The sequence below is a fragment of the Terrapene carolina genome, unplaced genomic scaffold (genome assembly GCF_002925995.2).
Source record: "Terrapene carolina triunguis isolate 2854851 unplaced genomic scaffold, T_m_triunguis-2.0 Scaffold194, whole genome shotgun sequence".
In the NCBI taxonomy this organism is placed as follows: Eukaryota; Metazoa; Chordata; order Testudines; family Emydidae; genus Terrapene; species Terrapene triunguis.
In genome coordinates this window covers 60,659-83,777 of record NW_020664545.1, presented here as the reverse complement: position 1 = coordinate 83,777, position 23,119 = coordinate 60,659, and the positions used below count along the sequence as shown (strand labels likewise).

Sequence of the window (23,119 nt, the reverse complement as noted above, 5' to 3'; positions counted from 1 at the left end):
CCCACTGACAAACCCGAGCAGCTCACCGCTTCCCAAGCGCCGGGGCCGCACCGCTCCCCTTCAGCCGCAGCGGCGCGCGCTGGACACTCTCATAATCCGCCATCCCGCGCCAGGGCCTAGGCCAGGCGCACGAGCGCTTCCGGGTTACACAGCGCGGAACGGGGCCGGGTGGGCGGGGCAACGGCTTAAGGGCGGAGCTAGGTCTCCTGCCCGTGAGTCGCACAGTGCACAGCCCCCGCCTCTTCCCTCACGGCAATGCGCTGGGGCTGACCCCGCCCGCCCAGTGAGCCGGGCAGCGCTTGGGATCCGGGGGCCGAGCCGGGCGTGAGGGCTCTTGTTTGGCGGTCAGCAGCCCCGTGAGAGGGACGGGGCCTCTCCCCGGGATGACAGGAGCAGTGTTGTGTAGTGCACGGGAAGCTTTTCCACTGTAAGCGCCGTGACCATCACAACACCTCCCCGGCCCCGGGAAAAACCTCACCCCAAACGGAGCTTTCTGTAGTGCACGAAGGAGGGAAAACCAACACCTCCCTGGCGTCCCCTCTGGAGCCTGGCCTCACTGAGCCCGGCTGGGGAAAGGGGAAGGCGCTCGGACTGCGACCCCCGCGGGCTGGCGCCAACACAACAGCATAGCGCGGGAGGGAGCGTTGAGAGCTAGGGCGCTGGTGGAGAGGATCCGTTTCTTCTGGTTTAAAATCACTGTTGTCTCCTTACCAACGCAGGGCTGTTCTACCATTGAAATCATTCGGCTTTGACACTGTAACATACTGGCTGCCTTGGCTTTCCTGGTCCTCATTTTGTTTGTCTGTTAGAGCCAAGCAGAAACTAAAGCGCCATCTTTTCATTTTGTCCTGACAGTTGTCACCTCTCACAATTTTATTGCAAGTTTCATATCATCACTGGTCTACAATTGTTGAGAAGTCGTCTGCTTCAGAGATAAAATGTGCTATTTATTAGGTATTTTGATGTGCTGAATTCAACTATGACAATTAAAACAACTGATTGGCTACTGTTTCTAAGATATTTAAGTTTTTACATTTTATGTCTATGTATACTGTGTAGATAGTAGAGTTTTAATCATAAATTGTAAACCTAGGTCTTTTCATGTGTTTATGGTTGCTTTACATGATAATATTTCACCTGTCCTGTTTATGTAACACTTTAAAAATCAGCAAAAGGGTTATATAAATAAAATTTATTATGAAACAAAAGGCAAAAAACTATTATGTACATAGTTCAGTCCTATTCAGTGTCTACTCGGCGCTTCTTGGCTTGTCTCTTGTATTCATTCAATGGAGCATCTCTTGTCACTGTCCAGCAATAGTCTGCAAGCATTGATGGGCTCCATTTGCCCTGTTAGCGTTTCTCCATTGTTGCAATGTCCTGGTGAAATCGCTCGCCGTGCTCGTCGCTCACTGCTCCGCAGTTCAGTGGAAAAAAATCTAGATGAGAGTGCAAAAAAATGTATCTTTAGTGACATGTTGCAACCAAGGCTTTTGTATGCCTTGAGGAGGTTTTCCACCAACAACCTGTAGTTGTCTGCCTTGTTGTTTCCGAGAAAATTTATTGCCACTAACTGGAAGGCTTTCCATGCCGTCTTTTCCTTGCCACGCAGTGCATGGTCAAATGCATCATCTCGAAGAAGTTCACGAATCTGAGGACCAACAAAGACACCTTCCTTTATTTTAGCTTCACTTAACCTTGGAAATTTTCCACGGAGGTACTTGAAAGCTGCTTGTGTTTTGTCAATGGCCTTGATAAAGTTCTTCATCAGACCCAGCTTGATGTGTAAGGGTGGTAACAAAATCTTCCTTGATTCAACAAGTGGTGGATGCTGAACACTTTTCCTCCCAGGCTTCAATGACTCGGAGTGGCCAGTCTTTCTTGATGTAGTGGGAATCTCTTGCACGACTATCCCATTCGCAGAGAAAACAGCAGTACTTTGTGTATCCAGTCTGCAGACCAAGCAAGAGAGCAACAACCTTCAAATGGCCACAAAGCTGCCACTGATGTTGGTCATAGTTTATGCACCTCAAAAGTTGTTTCCTGTTGTCATAGGTTTCCTTCATACGGACTGCATGACCAACTGGAATTGATGGCAAAACATTGCCATTATGCAGTAAAACAGTTTTAAGACTCGTCTTCGATGAATCAATGAACAGTCTCCACTCATCTGTATCGTGAACAATGTTGAGGGCTGACATCACACCATCGATGTTTTTGCAGGCTACAAGATCCCCTTCCATGAAGAAGAATGGGACAAGATCATTTTGACGGTCACGGAACATGGAAACCCTAACATCACCTGCCAGGAGATTCCACTGCTGTAGTCTGGAGCCCAACAGCTCTGCCTTACTCTTGGGTAGTTCCAAATCCCCGACAAGGTCATTCAGTTCACCTTGTGTTATGAGGTGTGGTTCAGAGGAGGAGGATGGGAGAAAATGTGGGTCCTGTGACATTGATGGTTCAGGACCAGAAGTTTCATCCTCTTCCTCGTCTGACTCAAGTGAGAATGATTCTGGTGCATCAGGAACCGGCAGTCCTTCTCCGTGGGGTACTGGGTGTATAGCTGATGGAATGTTTGGAAAATGCACAGTCTACTTTTTCTTCTTTGACACACCTTTCCCAACTGGAGGCACCATGCAGAAGTAACAATTGCTGGTATGATCTGTTGGCTCTCTCCAAATCATTGGCACTGCAAAAGGCATAGATTTCCTTTTCCTGTTCAACCACTGGCGAAGATTTGTTGCACAAGTGTTGCAGCATATGTGTGGGGCTCACCTCTTGTCCTGATCTCCAATTTTGCAGCCAAATTAAGGTGATAGGCTTTCTTAACCATAGTGGTTATACTGCGCTTTTGTGATGCAAAAGTCACTTCACCACAAACATAGCAGAAGTTATCTGCACTGTTCACACAAGTACGAGGCATCTCTGCTCACTTTGGCTAAACAGAAATGTGTCCCTTTGCAAAATCAAACACTGACAAATAAGAGAGCACGACACTGTATGATTTCTAGAGCTGATATAGGGCAATTTGTTCAGCAGAGTGATGTAAGCTTCGTTATGATTGCATCATCCATGACTTCTAGGAATAACATGATGCAATTCATATCATGTGTGACGCAATACCAGCTTCAGATTGCATCATTCATTGTTTTGCCTAAAAAGTAAGTACTGTCCAAACCCAGTCATAGATTTATTCATAGATCCAGTCAAAGATGTATTTTAGTCATTTCTGGTTTAAATTGAGATCCCTTCCCTTTATAACTCACTTATCCTCCGCCATTCCCAAGTCAAAGATCGTATATACTGACCCAATAGCTTATCTTGAAAACTAGAGCCAATCAACAATTTTAAGCATCATTTTCGTTCTCAGTGACCCAGAATTAGTAAAGTTTGACTACATTTATTTCAGAAGCATTTTGGCTGTAGAGCAGTGTATTTGGTGTTTTTCTTAAAGCCCCAGCTGTTGGAATCAGGAGGTAACGTGAAAATCTCAGCTTTGATTATTTTTAAGTAAGTTTCTAGCCCTGATGGTTGCAGGAAAAAAAGCTTGAAAACATGAAGCAAACGAACCCTAAAGGCTCAGAAACCAAAGGCAAATAAAACCTTCATAGGTGGTGAAACTAGGAGTGCAGGGGGTGCTGCAGCACCCCCTGACTTTAAGTGGTTTCCATTATATACAGGGTTTACAGTTTGGTTCAGTGGCTCTCAGTGCCCCCACTATACACATTGTTCCAGTGCCTCTGCCAAACATTCCCCCCCCCAAAAAATCTCATGATTTTTGGGCCTGACTCATGACTGTTGAATGCTTGAGGTTGGCAATACCTCAATTGAAAGACACTAATTATGTAGAGATGTCAGTCATTTCCACTAGAATCAGAAGCGGGCACTTGGCATTTTTGGGTCATGTAATCCAGATTCAGACTTGAATCCAACACAGACTAACACATGAAGGTGTCAACTGGAAACCAACTGGTGTGAGAAATGAGGACACATAAGAGAAACCTTAGCAATGAGGGCAGAATAGTCAATCTCAATACCATAGAGCAAATGGAAGGAAGCAGCAGTAAATGACAGAGGAATGGTTTCTGCATTGTGTGCCAACATTGGCACGGGATGGATATAAAAAAAAAAAAAAAAAAAAAAAAGAGAGAGATTGAGTATAGTATTGCTGCTGTACACAGTCAAAATACAGTATAATATTAGCATATGGTGCAGAATGTGTATTATAATGAACATCAAGAAAAGGACTCAGGACCATACTCACTGTGATTCTTTTTTAGAGTGAGTTGCTGAATGTTGAAGGAAGAAAGAGAGTTCCTAGCAGTCATTAGGTATGTGAATTTACTTGCTAGAAACATAAAACTAAAATCCACACAGTCCCCTATCTAGTTCAGAGACAAGGGATAGAAATTGTGTTAGTTGTTTGTTAAATGCTGTAATATGAGTCTCTGCAGAGCACACAGGAAGCAGGTGAATAATGCTGTATGAGAGTCTTATGTATTCAGACTAAAGATTTGATGAAATGCTCCTATTATGATTCTGAAATCCATGAAGCAGGGAAGGTGGTTACCTGATCCTCCTCTCTGTCTGAACCTCATTGTTGCAGCTTTTCATATCTCAATATTCAGCCTTCCTGTAAAGGTAACTTAAGGGGAAAGAGCAATGGGACAAGAATCAGGATTCAGAAACAGAAATGGGCAATAAACAAACCATTTTCACTCCAGAGCAGCTGGATGCATATCAGGTAAGAACAAACAAAAGACAAATTAGACACAATGCAGGATAATGGCAGGTTGTTTTAAAGCAGTCTCCAGCACTTAGTTATATGTCACTAAACAGGACTATCAAATGGTGTCCGAAGTCTTTAGAGTAAATGATTTATGGCTGTTTAATACCCCTTTACCTTTTTTTATGTGAGAAGAAACTGTCAAACATTACTCTATAATTGTAAACAGAAAGTTTATAAAGCTTGGGCCAGCTTCATCATTAATGTAAATCCAGTGAAGTCAGTATGTTTACAACAGGAAAGAGTTTGGGCCAGTGTGTGTTTAAAAACAAAAAAAAAATTTACCACCACATTTTATATCTTTCCATATTTTACAGGACTGCACATTCTTTACAAGGAAAGAAATTCTGAGGTGCGTCTATTTTTTGTCTGTAAAACTATAAGGAGATTATAATAAAGTCAGGCCACTCATCTAGTGATCTTAGTAATCTTTTTAATATGTTTTAAGTAGGATTTAATATGGCGTCATTGTGATGGATAACAGCAGAGTGTATACACACATGCAGAAAAATCATGTTCAATGTCTTTAGTTAAGACAAAAATCTATAATTCAATTAACATGCCAGCCACTTCCACCCAAAACACTATAACAAGTTACATTTAAGTATTTCACTAAATACTCTACCAGAGGGCCCCATGCCCCACTATCTTGTTTTATAACAAGTGATACACAGAATATTGCTACCCTTGGCATATGCCATCTATTTGGTTAAATATTTTCCCAGTAGTTCTATTGTCTTTATAGTGTAACCTAAGAAATATTTTAGTGCCATGCAGATTTAGTTTTTTTAATGGTAACTATAATTTCTTAGATTTATAAAAATGTAATTAGAGCCTCTGTTTCATCTCTTTACAAACGCAGGATTGTTCTAGCTTTGAAATCATTCTGCTTTGACCCTGTAACATGCTCTTTTCCATGACTTTTGTTGGCTCATTTTGTCTATTAAAACAGAGCAAAAGCTAAAGTGAAAGCTTTTAATTTTGTCCTGGCAATATAGTGCTGTCTCCAGAGCATCTATTGTTTTCTGTCACTTTTTACAGCTGCATTTATGATATTTTCCTGAGACTTTTTTGCAAGCCCCAAGTCCCATGAAACAAGATTAGGGATTAAATTATTTCACAAAAATGATTCCACAGTAATCATGTAGCCTAAAAGCTTTTGCTGAGACGACATGATGTCACCCACTGGGACTTTCTATGTGAAAAGCTGTGGTGATATTTTGAAGCCTGGTGCCTCATTGGAGCACAAGGCCTGGGTTAGCCTGAATCGCTCATTTCCAGAAATTTTAGGACCTCTTCCCAGTAAGTGGTACATATTGGCCAATTCATTTGATCTTTAGTCACCTGGGCACAAGGGGGTGAGGAGGAAGGGCTTAGTGATTTTTGTAATACATTATATGCCTCATTGGCTGAGAGATCAAGAGTCCTAATTTGCAACCTGAACCTGGTCTCCTCTCCTAGTGGTACCACAGTGTACTTTTGCAGGTGCTGGCACACAATAGTAGTGTATTCTGCTGATGTAGTGGACAACCGTTTGCATGGGGAAATCAGCTTTTGGTTCTCATTTACCATGCAGCAAATTAATCAGCAGAAACACTTCCAGCACCTGCCCCTTTCTTAGGTTGTCACTGCACAACATTAGTGTGCCAATTCCTTTGGAAAGTAGAGTGCCCTTCTACAGCAGACTGTGATCTCCTATTGCTGCCCACCCTGGTCTCTGTTTATGAGTGCTGTGCAGCACAAAATGCAAATGAAGTGAACATCTGTAATAAATTAAACCTAAGCTGTTTGTGTCTTTGTGTATTGAATAGAGGCCAAGGCCATAATTATATCATGAATAAGGCATTTATTATTGATAGGAAACCCTTTAGAAAATTCTGTCCCATTGTTTGATACCATTTTAATTGGTGACAACTGTGAATGGTCTCCTCAGTCTAGTGCAAGAATAGAAGTAAATAGCACTGAGAAAAATGAACACTTTTTGAGGTCATTTTATAGATCTTCTCCCTTTCTTAGTTCTGAGTCCTAACAAAATCAGTGGGAGGTTTGGGTGGGCAACAAAAGGCAGGATGAAGTCCCACATTTGAAGGGTACAACAAGCCCATTTTTTTAAACCTTAAAGCTGAGAAAAAAGGAAGGGAAATTTTAGCAGGTATCTAAGGAAGCCTAAGAGATTAGGGTAGAGGACACTCCTACCACTGGGTGGACTAGATGGTCCTGGAGGTGTTCTCTATTCCTAGCACCTGTGGGTTTGCTTGTTTGTTTTTGCAGGGGGAAAAGGTCTGCTCATTTCAAAGGCAAGGTAGGCATAAAATATTTCCATTATTGCACCCCATTCTTAATTCTCCTGAGATCTTTTGAAGATTGCTTATTTGCATCACAGTGATCCCTTCTGACCTTAAAAATCTATGAGTCATTATTACATCCAAAATGTTTAAAGTTGTGTGCCTTCATTTAGGCACCTAAATCCATATTTAAAACCACAATAAGAGGCCTTGACTTCAATGGGAGCTGGAATGAAATATTACTGAGAAGACTGTCTGTAGAATTAGTTTACAGCTCTTTTCTAACCCAGCAGCTCTTCCCTCTCTCCTCTGCATCACCTTGTTCACTAGGAGGGGATCACTAAGAAGAGCTTCACTCAGAATTCATGGTCGCACAGAGCCATGAGCAGCATTTGCTCACATACATCCCAGTATGGATTATGCATGTGGATATGAGGCAGCTCTTTTGGCCATAAACTGGAGATACACTTGCCAAGTAAGGCAGCCTTCAGGCAGGGGTACTAATGCCTGGGTGGCTAGCTGGGAAGCAGAGGTACATGGAAAAGGCTACTGGTGACTAATATCTTGAGAAGGACTTAAAAGACAAAAAGTGTGTGTGTGGGGGGGGTTGTTTTGTTATTTTTTCTTTTGTTTTTAGTAAAAACAACTTGGCCATCTCTTGCCTTTATTAACTTTCTCTATCCAGGGAACAAGGACCTGCGGAGAACAAGGACTGCTCAAGAAACTAAAACACAGATTGAGGTGCCACTGCAGGCACAGGGGAAAAAACTGTGCAGAACACCTACAAGCTTCCCTTTCCCTTAGAATTCATCTGAGAAAAGCAGAGTGAAAGCAGACTAGAGTCCAGAGATCTGACCCTGTTTTGTTCCTAGGTTTAGTCAGATAGAGTTGAACTGAGACAGGATTTGGCTTAATTTGCCCTTCTATGACTCATGAATATAGAAATCTTTTCAATCTGACAAGGCACTGAGCCTGTTATATTGCTGCAATAGGGGGGCAAACCCCATTTCAAGCACAGGGACTTGACCAGGGGAATTGTATAGGGATGGGGCTAGAGGAATCCTTTCCTAGAGGCTTCATAGCAGCGGGAGAGCCATTCTGCAGCTGTTACAGCCATCTAAAGATTGCAGTACTGTAGTTTCTATCCTAGTTAGATTCTCTCTCTTCAGGAAGGACAGTGCAGTAGCAGAGCCACCTCCTGCTCCCCCAGCTGGCACCCCACCAGAAGGAGGCTCCTAGTCTGAAGGGGCTGTGTATCCTCTGAGGGGATTCCAGACTCCTGGCCTGCCTTCCCCAGTCAGCTGAACTGCATCTGGTGCACTGGAGGTGAAGGTGCATGAGAGTGTGAGGGAGCACGCTCTGGTCTCTCAAGATGAAAGTCTACAGTGAGTGTCAGCAAAGCGCTAAGGTGCCTGTGGTGGATATTGGGGGGTGGGGGGGATGAGGGGTGGACAATTGTAGGCTGCTGGCTTAGTAGTAATAATCCAGATAGTTAGAAATACTGTTTTATGTTATTTTATTTTCTCCAGTGTGGAATTTTAGCTGGATTAGTCTTAGAGCATTGAGAACTTTGAAGGCTGTTCCTCTCAGTAATACAATCATGTAAAAAATGGCTGCTGATAGAGCGATGTCAGACTAGCAGAAGTGAGATGGAAGCATAACTGGGGCAGTAGTAATTTACTAAATAACGTTAGAAAACTGCTTCTGTCATTCTGTTTCCCATAGTACAGCTGCCTAGTTCTTGAACAGACCTTTTCACCCCCTTCTTTTTTATGTAACACTGAAAATAACTTTTCTGGTTAATATATAATATAAGAAGTATATTTCACACTATGTTTCTCCCTTCATCAAGCATCCTATGTGACATTTACATGTAACCACCCTGCTAAATGATGTGAAGTATAAAAAGAGCAATATTGAAAAGACAAACGTTGTTATTAGAGCCATGAGTATACTGAGCCCTAAATGAGCCTTTCCTTCCCTTTCCAGACTGTTTTACAGATACCGAGACCTGGCCCCACAGCTGGTCCCACTTAGCTATATAGATAAACCAGATGTGAAGCTTCCCTATGAACTCATTGGCAGCATGGCAGAGCTGAAGGTACAGTCCAAGGAACACAGATGCTAGATGGGGAGCCACATTTCACTTTCCTCCTCTTCTGCTAAATAATTCATCCTGTACTAATTACCAGGAGGCTGAAAGATATCTGAATCCTGGCTCCCTGGCGAATAGCTCTCTAATTCCAACATCCTTCTGGAAGCTTCCAGTAGTTTTCTTTGAAAACATTTTGAAGCACCATGTAGAGTAGAGAATGCTGAAGCTGGTCTCTGAGTCAGCCTCAGTACATAAAAGAGTAGCAGAGCAAGGGGGTGTTTGTCTGCCACACCTGGGTTAAAATAAAGAGGGGGCAAAACTAGAGCTTGGCTACTACTGAGTCCGTCAAATGCCTTGACATAAATGATAGTAAAGACTGACCCGTTTTATCCTGCATCCCTGTTCCACAGGACAATCCATTCCGTCAACGGATAGCAGAAGTTTTCTCAGAGGATGGAGAGGGCAACATGACTTTAGATGACTTTTTGGACATGTTTTCAGTCCTGAGTGAAATGGCTCCCAGAGACCTCAAAGCTTATTATGCCTTTAAAATTTATGGTGAGTGAAACAGGCATAGATAGTAAAGTTTGGAGGTAATCCTGGTGCTGTATTTGACTCAAGGTTCCTTGATGCAAGAGCACTTAAGATGTGCACTGCAAACTGCCATCTCAGTTGGGTCTGTGTATGTACTTTGGTACTTAGATGGCCCTCATCATCACAGCCAAGGGGGTCATCTCTCTTAGGGCAGGTCTACATGTACAACTCTGTGAAGAGTGAAGACTTCAGTGAAGACGCTACCCGCACCAATGGGTGAGCGTCTCATGTTGGTGTAAGTACTCTACCTCCCCAAGAGGCGGTAGCTATGTCAGCAGGAGAAGCCTTCCCATCAATGCAATGCTGTCTACAGCAGGGGGGTGAGTGGGTGTTGGTACAACTCTGTCGTTCAGGGATGTGGATTTTCCATATGGCTGAGTGACATAGTTATACTGACATACGTTCCTAGTGTAGACCAAGCCTCAAATGTCTGTCGAGCTGCCCTCAGTTATTGATAAACTTAACATTAACAAGTCACCGGGACCAGATAGCTTTCACCCAAGAGTTCTGAAAGAACTCAAATGTGAAATTGCGGAACTATTAACTAGGGTTTGTAACCTGTCCTTTAAATTGGCTTCTGTACCCAACGACTGGAAGATAGCTAATGTAACACCAATATTTTAAAAGGGCTCTAGAGGTGATCCCGGCAATTACAGACCGGTAAGTCTAACGTCAGTACCGGGCAAATTAGTCGAAACACATAGAAGAACATAAATTGTTGGGCAAAAGTCAACATGGTTTCTGTAAAGGGAAATCATGTCTTACTAATCTATTAGAGTTCTTTGAAGGGGTCAACAAACATGTGGATAAGGGGGATCCAGTGGACATAGTGTACTTAGATTTCCAGAAAGCCTTTGACAAGGTCCCTCACCAAAGGCTCTTATGTAAATTAAGTTGTCATGGGATAAAAGAGAATCCTTTCATGGATTGAGAACTGGTTAAAAGACAGGGAACAAAGGGTAGGAATTAATGGTAAATTCTCAGAATGGAGAGGGGTAACTAGTGGTGTTCCCCAAGGGTCAGTCCTAGGACCAATCCTATTCAACTTATTCATAATGATCTGGAGAAAGGGGTAAAAAGTGAGGTGGCAAAGTTTGCAGATGATACTAAACTGCTCAAGATTCATAGATTCTAGGACTGGAAGGGACCTCGAGAGGTTAAGATAGTTAAGACCAAAGCAGACTGTGAAGAACTTCAAAAAGATCTCCCAAAACTAAGTGATTGGGCAACAAAATGGCAAATGAAATTTAATGCGGATAAATGTTAAGTAATGTACATTGGAAAAAATAACCCCAACTATACATACAATATGATGGGGGCTAATTTAGCTATAACAAATCAGGAAAAAGATCTTGGAGTCATCGTGGATAGTTCTCTGAAGATGTCCACGCAGTCTGCAGAGGCAGTCAAAAAAGCAAACAGGATGTTAGGAATCATTAAAGAGGATAGAGAATAAGACGAAGAATATATTATTGCCCTTATATAAATCGATGGTACGCCCACATCTTGAATACTGCGTACAGATGTGGTCTCCTCATCTCAAAAAAGATATACTGGCACTAGAAAAGGTTCAGAGAAGGGCAACTAAAATGATTAGGGGTTTGGAACGGGTCCCATATGAGGAGAGATTAAAGAGGCTAGGACTTTTCAGCTTGGAAAAGAGGAGATAAGGGGGGATATGATAGAGGTATATAAAATCATGAGTGATGTGGAGAAAGTAGATAACTTTTCCTTATTTACTTATTCCAATAATACAAGAACTAGGGGTCACCAAATGAAATTAGTAGGCAGCAGGTTTAAAACAAACAAAACGAAGTTCTTCTTCACACAGCGCATAGTCAACTTGTGGAACTCCTTACCTGAGGAGGTTGTGAAGGCTAGGACTATAACAGCGTTTAAAAGTGAACTGGATAAATTCATGGAGGCTAAGTCCATTAATGGCTATTAGCCAGGATGGGTAAGGAATGGTGTCCCTAGACTCTGTTTGTCAGAGGGTGGAGATAGATGGCAGGAGAGAGATCACTTGATCATTACCTGTTAGGTTCACTCTCCCTGGGACACCTGGCATTGGCCACTGTCAGTGGACAGGATACTGGGCTAGATGGACCTTTGGTCTGACCCAGTACGGCCGTTCTTATATTCTTATTGGAGGGTTCATAACAGAACCTAAAGAATTTGCTGAAGCCTGAAACTTTGAGAACTGACCATGGTGGTAATGCACAACCTCCATTTAAAGAATTTGTTTGAATACACATCGTTCTTATCCCATATAGGCCCTTTTGGAAACCTATACTAGTGTAGTTAAAATGTATTCCCTCCCCCAACCCCTGGTCTCTCCAGAGACAGAGTTATAGCAATATAAAAGTGCTTATAGCAGCATAACTTGTTCCCGTAAAAGAAGGGGAACAGTCATCATGGTATAAGTCAGCTTTATACCAGTATAAGTCTGTCCATATTAGTTGCTTGTGTATACTACCTCACAGTTTGGACTACAGGCGTGTGAACAGCAATATGCATCGAAGTTCTGTGCTGTAATTCCCCTGTGTGGCTGCTGCAGGCATGAACTAAAATGTTCCTAGTTCACGTTAACATAATCCTCTTCAAACAGGGCTACTAGGAAACTTATTGTTTGCGCCCACAATGTCCACACAGGGGAGTTACAGTGCAGGACTTTGGTGTGCACGGTTGTGCACATCCCCATAGTCTGAACTGCGGGACAATGTACACATAACCTAAGGCTTTTACTATTTAACGGTATAAGAGAGTGTCTGGAAACAAAAAAAAACACACCCCTAATTGAAAGAGTTATACTGGTAAACTGTAGCCCAAGCCTGAGAAGGACATGTAGGTTCTATAAATTCTTCAATCAGCAGTACCTCGCCTTAGCAATTACAAGGTTTTCTTTTCTCTATGGACTGTGTGACATTACCCAGTAATCATGAGTGATCACCAGTAATCGTTCGTGACGAATAATCATGACCAAAATCAAGATTGATTTAAAAACAGAGGAAATGGAATTAAAAGAAGCAGTTTGCTTAACATATCAAGATTTACACTTCTCATAAGCTAAACTAGATATGGCCTTTTTAGCTTAGTTTCAGAGAAACCTACATATTATGAAAACAATTCTGTCCTTTGACTACTCTGGTCAACCTGACATCAGTACTTGCTATCCAGTACCAACTACTTTGCTATGTCCAGGACTTCTGGGTTCCTGACTGGCTTAATTGGCATGTTCAGATATGCACTTCCTGGCCATCCATGCATCTCGCATGGTAGAGTACTTTAACCCATCCATGTAAGATTTCAATAACATTTAACAGTGGTGTCTTTGACCAGAAATCCCATTGAGGGGGTGGGGAGCTATGGAGGAGAGTGGAAGACATGACTTGTTTCCTACTTACCTCTGGGAGTTCCCATCCACCAAGAATGTCTCCAATGCTGGTATGTCAAAACCCCCAGGGATTTCTCTCTTTAGATTAAATACGATGATCAACTTTTGATCTGTTCCATGGTTCCTTTCTATAGTAGCTGGCTCCCATTCTCCTGCTGCATATACTGAGTTTCCATCTCTGCTGGATGCAGATAGCTAGGTTGTGACTTTTAAATTTTTCTTACCATAAAACAAGCTGGCAGGTCCTACATCCTCTGGCACATACACATTTTTAATTAGTTTTGTCTTGCCATTTAATCCTTTCTTGTTAGATTCTCCTGGTATTTCTCCTTCCCCTTTTAAAATTTTCTTTAATTAAGCACTTGAGTGGCTCTGATCTGGTTTTACTGGGATTGGAGGGTGCAACTGATCAGAGTCTGACATCTGCTGGAGAATTCCTGGTGCTTCATCCAAAGCAGTTATTTCATCTCCAATCCTCATGATTAGAGGAAGCAGCATTTAAGAAAAAACTATTAGGCTGATTGGAAAAGTTCTGTCTGACCCAACTCCAATGGGGTCCTTTGAAAAGCCTTGCCTTATATCAGAGTTTCTCATAGGGCAATTTTAAGAACAGGAGTAGTTTAGTCTTTCTTGTAATATTGTTTTCAGTTGAATTTTCTTTCAATTTCAACAAAAGCCGAACAATCTATTATGCAATACAAACAGAACAGCAAGTTCTGTTTTTGCACTCTTAAGTGGAAGTGACTTAGCATGGGGGGGCGGGAAGGAAATCAAACAGTTTCTTTAACTGTGCTTTATTATTCATTTAGTTCATTAATATTAGTTTGCTATTCTGATTATGGGGGGATTTTGTTAGGGGGTGAAGCTCAGGGACGGATTAACTTTTTGTGGGCCCCGCCCCAGATATATTTCTGGGCCTCCATGGGGCAAGGTGCTGGGGGGCAGGATGGTCAGTCTCCAGAGTGAAGGGCGGGCTGGGGGCAATGAGGCACAGCGTGGCGGGAGCATTCCCGCTCTGCGCAGCCCAGCAGCAGGGCACTGTTTACAAACCTGCGGCTGCCAAACGCACACTGGCCTGCCCAGCCCTCTGCTGCCAGCATGCCCCTTCCCCTTCAGGGCGGGCCCGCACCACACCGCTCCCCTGCCCAGTGCCCCACCCTTATGCCCAGCGCCCCCTCGCTCAGAGACCTCCACCACAGATCTCTCTGCCCAGCCCCCACCCCTCCCAGAGACCTCCCCTGTTGGCCTCTCACCACAACTTGCAGCACCCTGCACACCACACCGCTCACCCAGCGTCCCCTGCCCATAGACCTCCCCACTGCCCACCACCTTCCTCACAGTCCCACCATCACAGCACCCCATATTCCTGCAGGGATTCTGCACCAAAAAATTAAAAAATCTGTGCACAATATTTTAAAATTCTGCAAATTTTATGTCAAATAAATGTGGAGGCTCCAACATGGCAGTGGGGAGCACAGGCCACTGGTTGCATGGAGGTGGGAGATTACCCTGCAGCCTTCCCCCCACCCCACCCCAGGACAGGGACGCGGCAGTGAGGCTGCACCCAACCCTGACACAGTGCAAGGGCCAGGCCTGCCCCAGAAACACCCTGGGGGCCTGCCCCCCTGTGTCAGGCGCACCAGGTGTGGGGTGAGCAGGCTCAGCCCAGAAGCAGGATCCAAGTGCAGAGGGACTTGGTGTGGGGGGATCCAGGTGGGGGTAAGAGAGTTCTCTCTGGGGCAATCTGGGTGCAGGTGGCTTAGTGGGAGAGCTGGATGCACAGAAGCTCATTGTGGAGTTCCAGGTGCAGGAGCAATGGGATTCTGCAGGGGTCCAGGTGAAGGTGTTTGGGGCTCAGCGGGGATGGGAGTGTCTAGGTGCAGGGGAGGTGGGGCTCATTTGGGTGGGGGTCCAGGTACAGGTGGTTGGGGGCTCAGTGGGGAGGGTGTCTGGGGGGGGCTCATCAGGGTGGTACAGATGTAGGGGAGGTGGGGCTTGTCAGGGTGAGGGTTCGATGGGCCTGCTTAACAGGGGAGCCCCAGCTTCTGCCAAGGGGATGCTGCATCCTGGGCCCCCACTTTCCCCATCCCCTTCCCCTTCCCCACTGCCGCTTCTTCTCCCCACCCCCTTCATCCCCACTACCTCATTCCCCCAGCCCCCACTTCCTCTTCTCTTCCCCATCCTATGCCCCTTCCCCACCGCTCCATCTCCTCCCCAGGCTCGCGGGGCAGGGAAGAACCACCCCCCAAGCACGAGCTGTCAGAGCGGATTGGGGCCAGGTCGCTCCACTTCCTGCTGCCCAGTGATTGCAGGGTGGGCCCAACCCCACACTCATGGAGCGGTGGGAAGTGGAGTGACCCGGCCCCAGCCTGCTACACTCTGCTCCCCGGGCTCGGGGGGAAGGGGGGGGAACCATCCCCCCAGCACTCACCAGCGGCGTGGTTAGGAGCCAGTGGAGTGGAGCAGGCTGGGGCACTTCCACTTCCCACCACCCAGTGAGTGCAGGGCGGGCCCGACCCCTGCTGCAGTCCCCAGGGACGTGTAGCTCAGGGGAGGGAGCTTGAGGGGGGGAAGGGGTGGACAGGGGGCCAGAGCAGGGGTGGGAAGAGGCAGGGCAAGGGTGGAGGCAGTTTTCCTGGCTGGCTCAGCCAGCCAGGGGGATCAGGCTGGCTGGGGCCCCTTCTGACTCTGGGCCTGGCACCATGGTAAACTCTGTACTGGTGAAGCTATTTAGGATCTATATGATTGAGTATGCAGAGTTTGTGGATGGGTGTCTGTCACCGGGTCACTCACACACTGGCACCTCCTGCTGGGTGTTTTGGGAATTAGCTCTGTCCCAGCAGGTGCACCCTCGGTTGGTGGTGGCTCCCACCCTTGCCTCTCCCTGCAGGCCCATTACAGCTTCTTTCTCTCACCGTCTGCTTCGTGGCACAGTCCTCTGGCTGTGTCACCATCTGTTTTTCCCCCCCTTCTTCTCTCCAACAAGAGCCCAGCCACTCCTCACAGTGGCTTGGCAGTCCACAGCCAGGCCGCTCCTTCAGTGGCTGGGGGGGCTGTAAGTCCTGACCGCCCATCAGGAGCCCCCTGCAGCAGACTTACTGGCTCTGGTCTGTAGCTTCCTTTTATATGGGCTGGCAGAGCCCTGATTGGCTGGTCCAGCCACCGTCCTAATTATCTACAGCAATCACCCTAATAGGCTGTTCCCCTGCAGCCACTCCTTTGGCTGCCTGCCCCTCAGCCTCCCTAGGCTGGTTTTAACCCTCTCAGGGCCGGTGCGGGGCAGGTGCCCCATTACAGTGCCTTTTAAGTAATTTTATAAATGCAAATTAAAAATTGCGAGTGTACAATTCTAAAATCCTATTTGGGAGTCCCATTATTCAGAGGTATTGGGATTTGGTAATGAGTCACACACACAGCTTTTCACTGTGGGGCTGGCTGAGAGACATGTAGAGGACAGCTCTTGTAATTTTGAATTTATTAATTCTGTTTCCTTTGACAGATTTTAACAATGATGATTACATATGCAAATCAGACTTGGAGAAAACTGTTAACAAACTGACCCGAAATGAACTTACCCCAGAGGAGGTTTGTCTTGTGTGTGATAAGGTGATTGATGAAGCTGATCAAGACAATGATGGCAGACTCTCTGTGGAAGATTTTCAGCACATGATAGTACGAGCTCCTGATTTCCTCAGGTAACAGCAGCCTTGTTATACATAGGGAAATCCTCCTTACTTTCTATCAGAGGCCCTTTACAAGCACATGGTTTACAAGCACTTGCAAATTAAAAACTTCCCTGTCTGACAGTCAGTGCCACTATTCCCAACCTTAACCATTCAAAAAACATGAGTCAACCCCCATCTCCCCAAATTAACAAGATTAAAAAATGCTTTGGGTTTTTATTTGTCTTTTGTTTATTGAACCGCAGACCATGTTTTACAACTTTTCTCCACACCCAGGAGTACTAGAAACTTGCTTGAAAATTTTATTTTATATATATATATATATATATATATATATATATATAAAGAGAGAGAGAGAGAGAGAGAGAGAGGAGATTCTCACATAATCTCATGACTCCAGGAGATGGGATTTACAAAATACTGAGAGACTCATGATAGATTTGGAAGAGTTGGCAACACTGCAATGGAAACAGTCTTTTAAAATTAAAGAAATTTTAATTATATCATAAGATTCTTCAAACTTCAGCATTTTAAATTCTTATCCCCAAACCAGAAAATAAAATAAAGTGTGCCCAAGTTAAGGATGACTGGATCTCTGTCACACACTACATTGAATTACCGTTCATAAATACTACTATTCAGCATACACTCAATTATACTTTTCTCTCCAGACTCAGTTTCTGACTTCTGTCTTATCCTATGAAGTGTTTCAGTTACACAAAAATACCAGGTACCAAAAAATGTGTCTATGAAACAATCATCAAGTTGCAACACAGTCCTAGCATTTGGCTTTCAGCTGTTAGTTTATTCAGCCTTAGTGAAGTGTTTTTAGATCTACAGATGAAAAGCCACACATAACTGATTTTTTTTTTTTTTTTTTTTGGTAAATAGTACATTTCACATTCGAATCTGAATCTGGTGAAAGAGAGAGAGAGAGATGAGAACTGCATCTTGAGTCTGCAATATGTCATTACCACCTGCTTTCAGAATTATTTTGCTTGGGGTTACTGTTCATATGAAAGAAATAAAGAGGACCAAATAAGGATTTTCAGACTCTGAAGAGCAAGTTGGAAAAGTCTTGTTTTGTCTCATTTAAATCTTTAGAAGATACAAAGGGAAATCCTGATGAACTGTAATTTAGCAGAAGTGGTTTTTTTGCCAATAAAATATTTAAAAAAAAGTCTTGTTTTGATTTACAGCCTGAGCAGATCTGATCTGTAATGCGGTAATGGAGTATACATGTAGCACAACATGCTGTCATTTTCAGAATAAACTATTTTTTGTAGTTCAGAGAGAGCCAGGCCCTAAAAAGAACTTACAAAAAATATACAGTTCTACCCTGATATAACGTGGTCCTCCAGAGCCAAAAAATCTTACCACACTATAGGTGAGACCGCGTTATAGTGAACTTGCTTTGGCCTCCCTGCTCCTTGTCCCCTGACCGCCGCTGCCAGTGAGTGCGGGGAGGTTGGGGAAAGGACACCTCCCGTACTCAACCTGCAGCGGGAAGCAGAGCACTGCAGCCCCAGCCCGCTCCACTTTCCTTGCCCTAGCCGTGTCGCTGGGGTGTGTGTGTGTGTGTGTGTGTGTTGGGGAAAGGTCCCGCACTCACCAGCAGTGGTGGAAGCTGAGCAGCCCAACCCCAGCCCGCAACACTCCGTCAGCTCCCAACCGTGGCGCTCCGCTTCCCGCTGCAGGTGAGTATGGGGGGGGCATCCTTTCCCCAACACATCGGCGAGAGGCGGAGCGCCACGGCTGGGAGCTGATGCGCTGATCCGCCGGAGTGCTGCTTTACCGCGTTGTATGAGAACCCGTATTATATTGGGTCACGTTATATCGGGGTAGAGGTGTATAGCTTTCCAGCAATGTGTTAGGCAAATAGACTATCCTACCTGGTACACTACTATCAAGTCTTTATCTGACTACTTCACTTTAAAAGCCATCCTTTAGCTTTTTCTAGTGCTAGAGAAATCCTCCAAGATTAAGTGGAATTGCTCCACAGATGCCGCTGAAGGTTAACGCTTTAAGATGTTACAAAATATAAATATATATTTATTTGGATACGAATTTGCATCTTTTATTGTATCTAAAGGTAAATTCAATCTTAATCCATGATCCTCCTTAAATATCCCAGTATATTCTTCCTAATCCATTATAGATTGTTCTGTTGTTTTACAGATTGTTTTCCATTAGTTTAGATGTTTTCTCCATTGATAGCTCAATTCAGATTGTTCTATCAATAGTTTGTTTTGTTTGCATGTTGTAAATACAAAAAGCTTTAAACAAGAACTTGAAATTTGATAGATTTAATATCTGTAATTAGACTATCTTACTTACTAGTTCTATTTGACTCAGACTTCATTTCTTCTATAACTGGAGCATAAAGTCCATTCAAACTGCAGCTAAGATGATCAGTTTGTGTTGAAGAAGGTTCTTTGTCACTAATGTTGAAGGATCATTTGGGTGCCACTGTCCTGGGTGGGAGTGGGGGAGCTTCCTGATCTGCTGGAAGATTAAGTTGCATTGTTGTTCTATTTCCTGGAATAGTTTGCTGTGCTAGCGTGGACCCTGAAATGCAGCCGCTGGTTTCAGTCAGATTCTCAGGGAGCAAAGCCACTAAGAAATTTGCACAACTCATATAATTATTTAAAATAACTCTGTGAGAAAACAATTCTTCATAATCAGTATTTTAATCACTCTCCTGAAAAGAAAAAAAGTAGACAACAGTGAGTAAGGCTATGAAGAGGACCCTATGTGCTCTGTGACCTGCAGGAACCTGAGCCTGGAATCTGCGGTGTTCTAGTGCAGTAGACTGAAAATTTGGTCTTTGCTTCAGATATATGTAAAATTGGATTTTATTTTTTTTTATTTTTTTTTTTTTTTTTACAGAATTATATGTGAAAATGAATAATTGAATTGGAACAACCTTCTTGTGTTATTTAATTTGGTATTAAATTTCGTTAATTTAAAAATGCAAGGACAGGGTAAATTTTTGATGTGCTGCAAAATTTTGTATTGAAAATGCTTAATTGCTTTGCAGAAGTCAGGAGTGAAGCTGGGGGTTTGGGGAGCTGGTTAGGGGACAGCTGGGGAATTATGGAAGATTGTTTAGGGCTGTGGGATAAGCACATTTGCTGCATGTTTCTGTTAAAGTGGCCAATTAAATATTTTTTTAAATTGACAAATTATAATTGTTAGCTTTTGATAAACATTGTTGAGATGAATGGGGCAGTTCACATCCCCCTTACAGCTACTGGTTCAGCCTGTCCACAGATTCAGGCAGACATCACTGCATTTATTACAATTGCTTCCCATTTTTTTTAATTAAAAAAAAGTGATTCTGGAGCATAATTCCATGGCAAATTCCATTGCTACAGCATCACTGAATACTGGGGACCCTGAATATAAATAATGGCTCAAGTTAACATTAGAAAATGAAAGCAGGGATGCAGCCTGGAATGCCGAGCACCACATACTAGCTCATTTTCTCATTAATAAAACAACTTTAAAAGCCTGTCTGAGGGATCAAGGGAGGGGAATTCCTGGTCCTGCATCTCTTTTCAAGCTCTATTTCTGTATCCAGCCTTTGCTACTGCAGGTCTGCGGTTTCTCAGCACTCAAGAGCCCTCCTGTGTGTCACTTAAGTGGAGCAGTGTCTGGAGAGGCTGACTCAGAACAAAGTTATCTAGGATTTTAATAAGCATCAACCACACATTAGTAGCACCACCTGTATCACCCAGCAAGCGGCACTGTATGATTACTGAAAGCTGTGAAATAATGTAACTTTTTAATTGTGTGGTAGTTTCAACAAAATTAAGTAATCATCATTTATGGCAGTTTCCCAAATAAATGCAAGAGTGGGTGCTAGAGTAGGGGAATACACAGAATAAAAAAATTGTATTGCAGTGTTGTTGTAGTCTTGTGGGTCCCCAAGATATGAGACAAGGTAGGTGAGATAATATCTTTTATTAGACCAACATGGTGGAAGGTACAAGCTTTCAAGCTACACAGTCCTGAAGAAGAGATCTGAGTAACTTGAAAGTTTGTAACCTTCCACCAACAGATGTTGGTCCAATAAAACTGGAAGTAGTCAACTCGATTCTGCAGTAAAATGAGCCTTGTTGCTAAGCATCTTTATGCTAGATACTGTTATCTCAGAAGAGCAACACTGGGTGTTTTTTCAACAGACGACTGGAAATTAAAGGGAAAAAAAAAAAAATGAGTTGAGACCAAACCAGAACTTACCAAGTTCTTGCCCCTTCTCTCTAATGGAAGAAATACCTTATTTTCTACTTAGGAAGCTATACATGGAAGATGAACAGAACTGGCAGAAACCAAAGAAAAAAGTTCTGCTCTTTTCATAAGAAATTTATTTATGCAATGTTCAGGGTCCTGTACAACAGAGTAAAAACAAATACCACATAATAAACATAACAGCTTTTAAAAATACAAACATGAAAACCAATGAGTGCATTTTAAGAAAGGCATTGTCACAGCGGGAGCAGCCAACAGTGGTCATCCTAAAAAACACTGAAAGAAAAATGTTTCCAGGTTTTTTAAGAGTTGGTATGAATGAGGTTAGATTTTCCTTAGTGACCAAGTCACACTAAACCCCTGACCGACACTCTATTGGGAGTATATAATTCTTGCAGCAAGGGCTGGAGAGAGACCAGCCTGCCAATCTACCTTATTCACCCACCCACCATGATCATCTGAAAAAATTAGTCATGGAGCAAGTCACCCTGCAGTAATCAGACTGCACGCTACCCAACAGCATTCATTTGGATGAGTCTTTGCAATGTCTAGGAATGATCACAAATTTTTTGTGTGCCTTGGTCAGTTCTTCCATATCCCCCTATAAACATCCTGTACAAATGAAGATCATATTCCAAGCAGCTCTTTGCCAGTCTCTTCTTCAGTATACCACCCAACTGTTTCAAGTCCTAGAGAACACCTTTAAACCATGGTGGCCTCTGGGCACTAGTATCAGCCAGAGAAAGTAAGAGGAAAGAACACCCTAACAGTAAACAGAAGTTGTTAGTAACATCCCACCTAAAGGGAGGGACCAAATGTTTCTCAGCAGCAGTAAGGAGACTAAAATAATCCATAGGATTCATAAATCTGAGGCTGAAAGCCTGGTGCTGCCGTAAGGCTCTGATGTTGCTAAACATTGAGTGCACTCAGGTGACCACATTTAGTGCACATCCAGGTGACAACACGTTAAAAAGCACCCTCACTTATTACTGAAAGATAGGGTATTGAAAGTCTGAGACCTCTGTTTGGGTGGGCCAGTCTGAAAATATTCCAACCACCACCAAAGATCAAGTCAACCACAAGGTCTTGTGATGGTCATTAAATGAAGACAACTGAGATAACGTCTTTGAGTTTGTGCTCGAAAAGTAGGTTTGTTTCTGTGCAAGCCAAGTGTCAATTGTTAGAGTAACTGCTGCATTTTTAGTTGTTTTTAAAAACACCTAAAGCTTTGCAGCAAGTGCGTTAATACGTTCAAGTAACGAATGAGTTCTTCGAAGCTTTACAAAACTCGATACACCAAAAAATGGAGATTTGCCCTCCATGTATAAACAAAAGCGTGGTACAAATAGTAGCTGTTGAACATATGTGATGAATGAATATGCTATTGTTCTTTTGTTGCTTCTTCTGGCCATGTTGATATAAAACCATCTTTTTTCTAGAATACCAATTTAATTATGAAAGTGCTAGTGAAAGTGTCCACCTACATGCTGAATTTATCCAAGATCTGTGAAAGTGCTACAAGTTGTATGTAGCATTGTCAGTGTTTAGCGGCACTTAGGGAAAGCATGTATCCAACTGTATACATTAATTCACTATATATATTTGCTATGTTAGAATGTCAGCCTTCATGTTGCTTAAAATTGATTTAACTTTTATGTCAAGTCTATATATATCCTAGATGTACAGTGGTGACAGCAAATCACAGTTAACTGCATGAAACTTCCTGAGTTTGAGCAAAAATATAATTGTTAATTAAGTAAAATAGAATCATTGTAAAGAAAAATCATGATGCTGTAAGGTAGGTATATAAACAGGTACAACCACCTGCATAAACATGGGACATACACATACAAAAATGTTAACTTACATTAAAAAGGACTAACGTACAAGCCATTAAGATCTAGAAAAATGAAAAGTGAAGATCACAACTCCATCCTTCAACCTCTGTTTGGAAGTGAATACTCCCTTCCTCCCTCCCAAATCAAGCCTGATAACTCTGTAGCATGGGATGCCATGTAATTGTAG

General features: G+C 43.2%; 2 protein-coding genes across 3 annotated transcripts in view; one reads left to right on the top strand and one right to left on the bottom strand.

The window, feature by feature from the left end:
• Nucleotides 1-156, bottom strand: part of FAM32A (family with sequence similarity 32 member A) — a 3,222-nt gene extending 3,066 nt beyond the window's left edge. The window contains exon 1 of the mRNA XM_026654956.2: nt 27-156. Coding sequence (XP_026510741.1) covers nt 27-103 — 77 coding nt within the window. The 5' untranslated portion in view covers nt 104-156. The remainder of the gene's footprint in view (nt 1-26) is intronic.
• A 4,540-nt stretch (nt 157-4,696) lies between these two features.
• Nucleotides 4,697-17,898, top strand: CIB3 (calcium and integrin binding family member 3). 2 transcript variants are annotated; one of them, XM_024194217.1, is made up of 6 exons: nt 4,697-4,747; nt 5,107-5,141; nt 9,064-9,175; nt 9,580-9,727; nt 16,657-16,852; nt 17,732-17,898. In XM_024194217.1, exons 1-6 carry the CDS (start codon nt 4,697-4,699, stop codon nt 17,751-17,753), a joined length of 564 nt encoding a protein of 187 aa, XP_024049985.1. In that variant the 3' UTR covers nt 17,754-17,898. The 2 variants fall into 2 exon arrangements, with proteins under 2 accessions (XP_024049985.1, XP_024049986.1); XM_024194218.1 differs by lacking the exons at nt 5,107-5,141; nt 9,064-9,175.
• The last annotated feature ends 5,221 nt before the right edge of the window (nt 17,899-23,119 follow it).

Coding starts and splice junctions, on each gene's coding strand:
- CIB3 (XM_024194217.1), top strand. CDS start 4,697: ATGGGCAATAAACAAACCATTTTCACTCCAGAGCAGCTGGATGCATAT. Junction 5,142..9,063: donor ACAAGGAAAGAAATTCTGAG/GTGCGTCTATTT, acceptor TTCCCTTTCCAG/ACTGTTTTACAGATACCGAG. Junction 9,728..16,656: donor TTATGCCTTTAAAATTTATG/GTGAGTGAAACA, acceptor TTCCTTTGACAG/ATTTTAACAATGATGATTAC.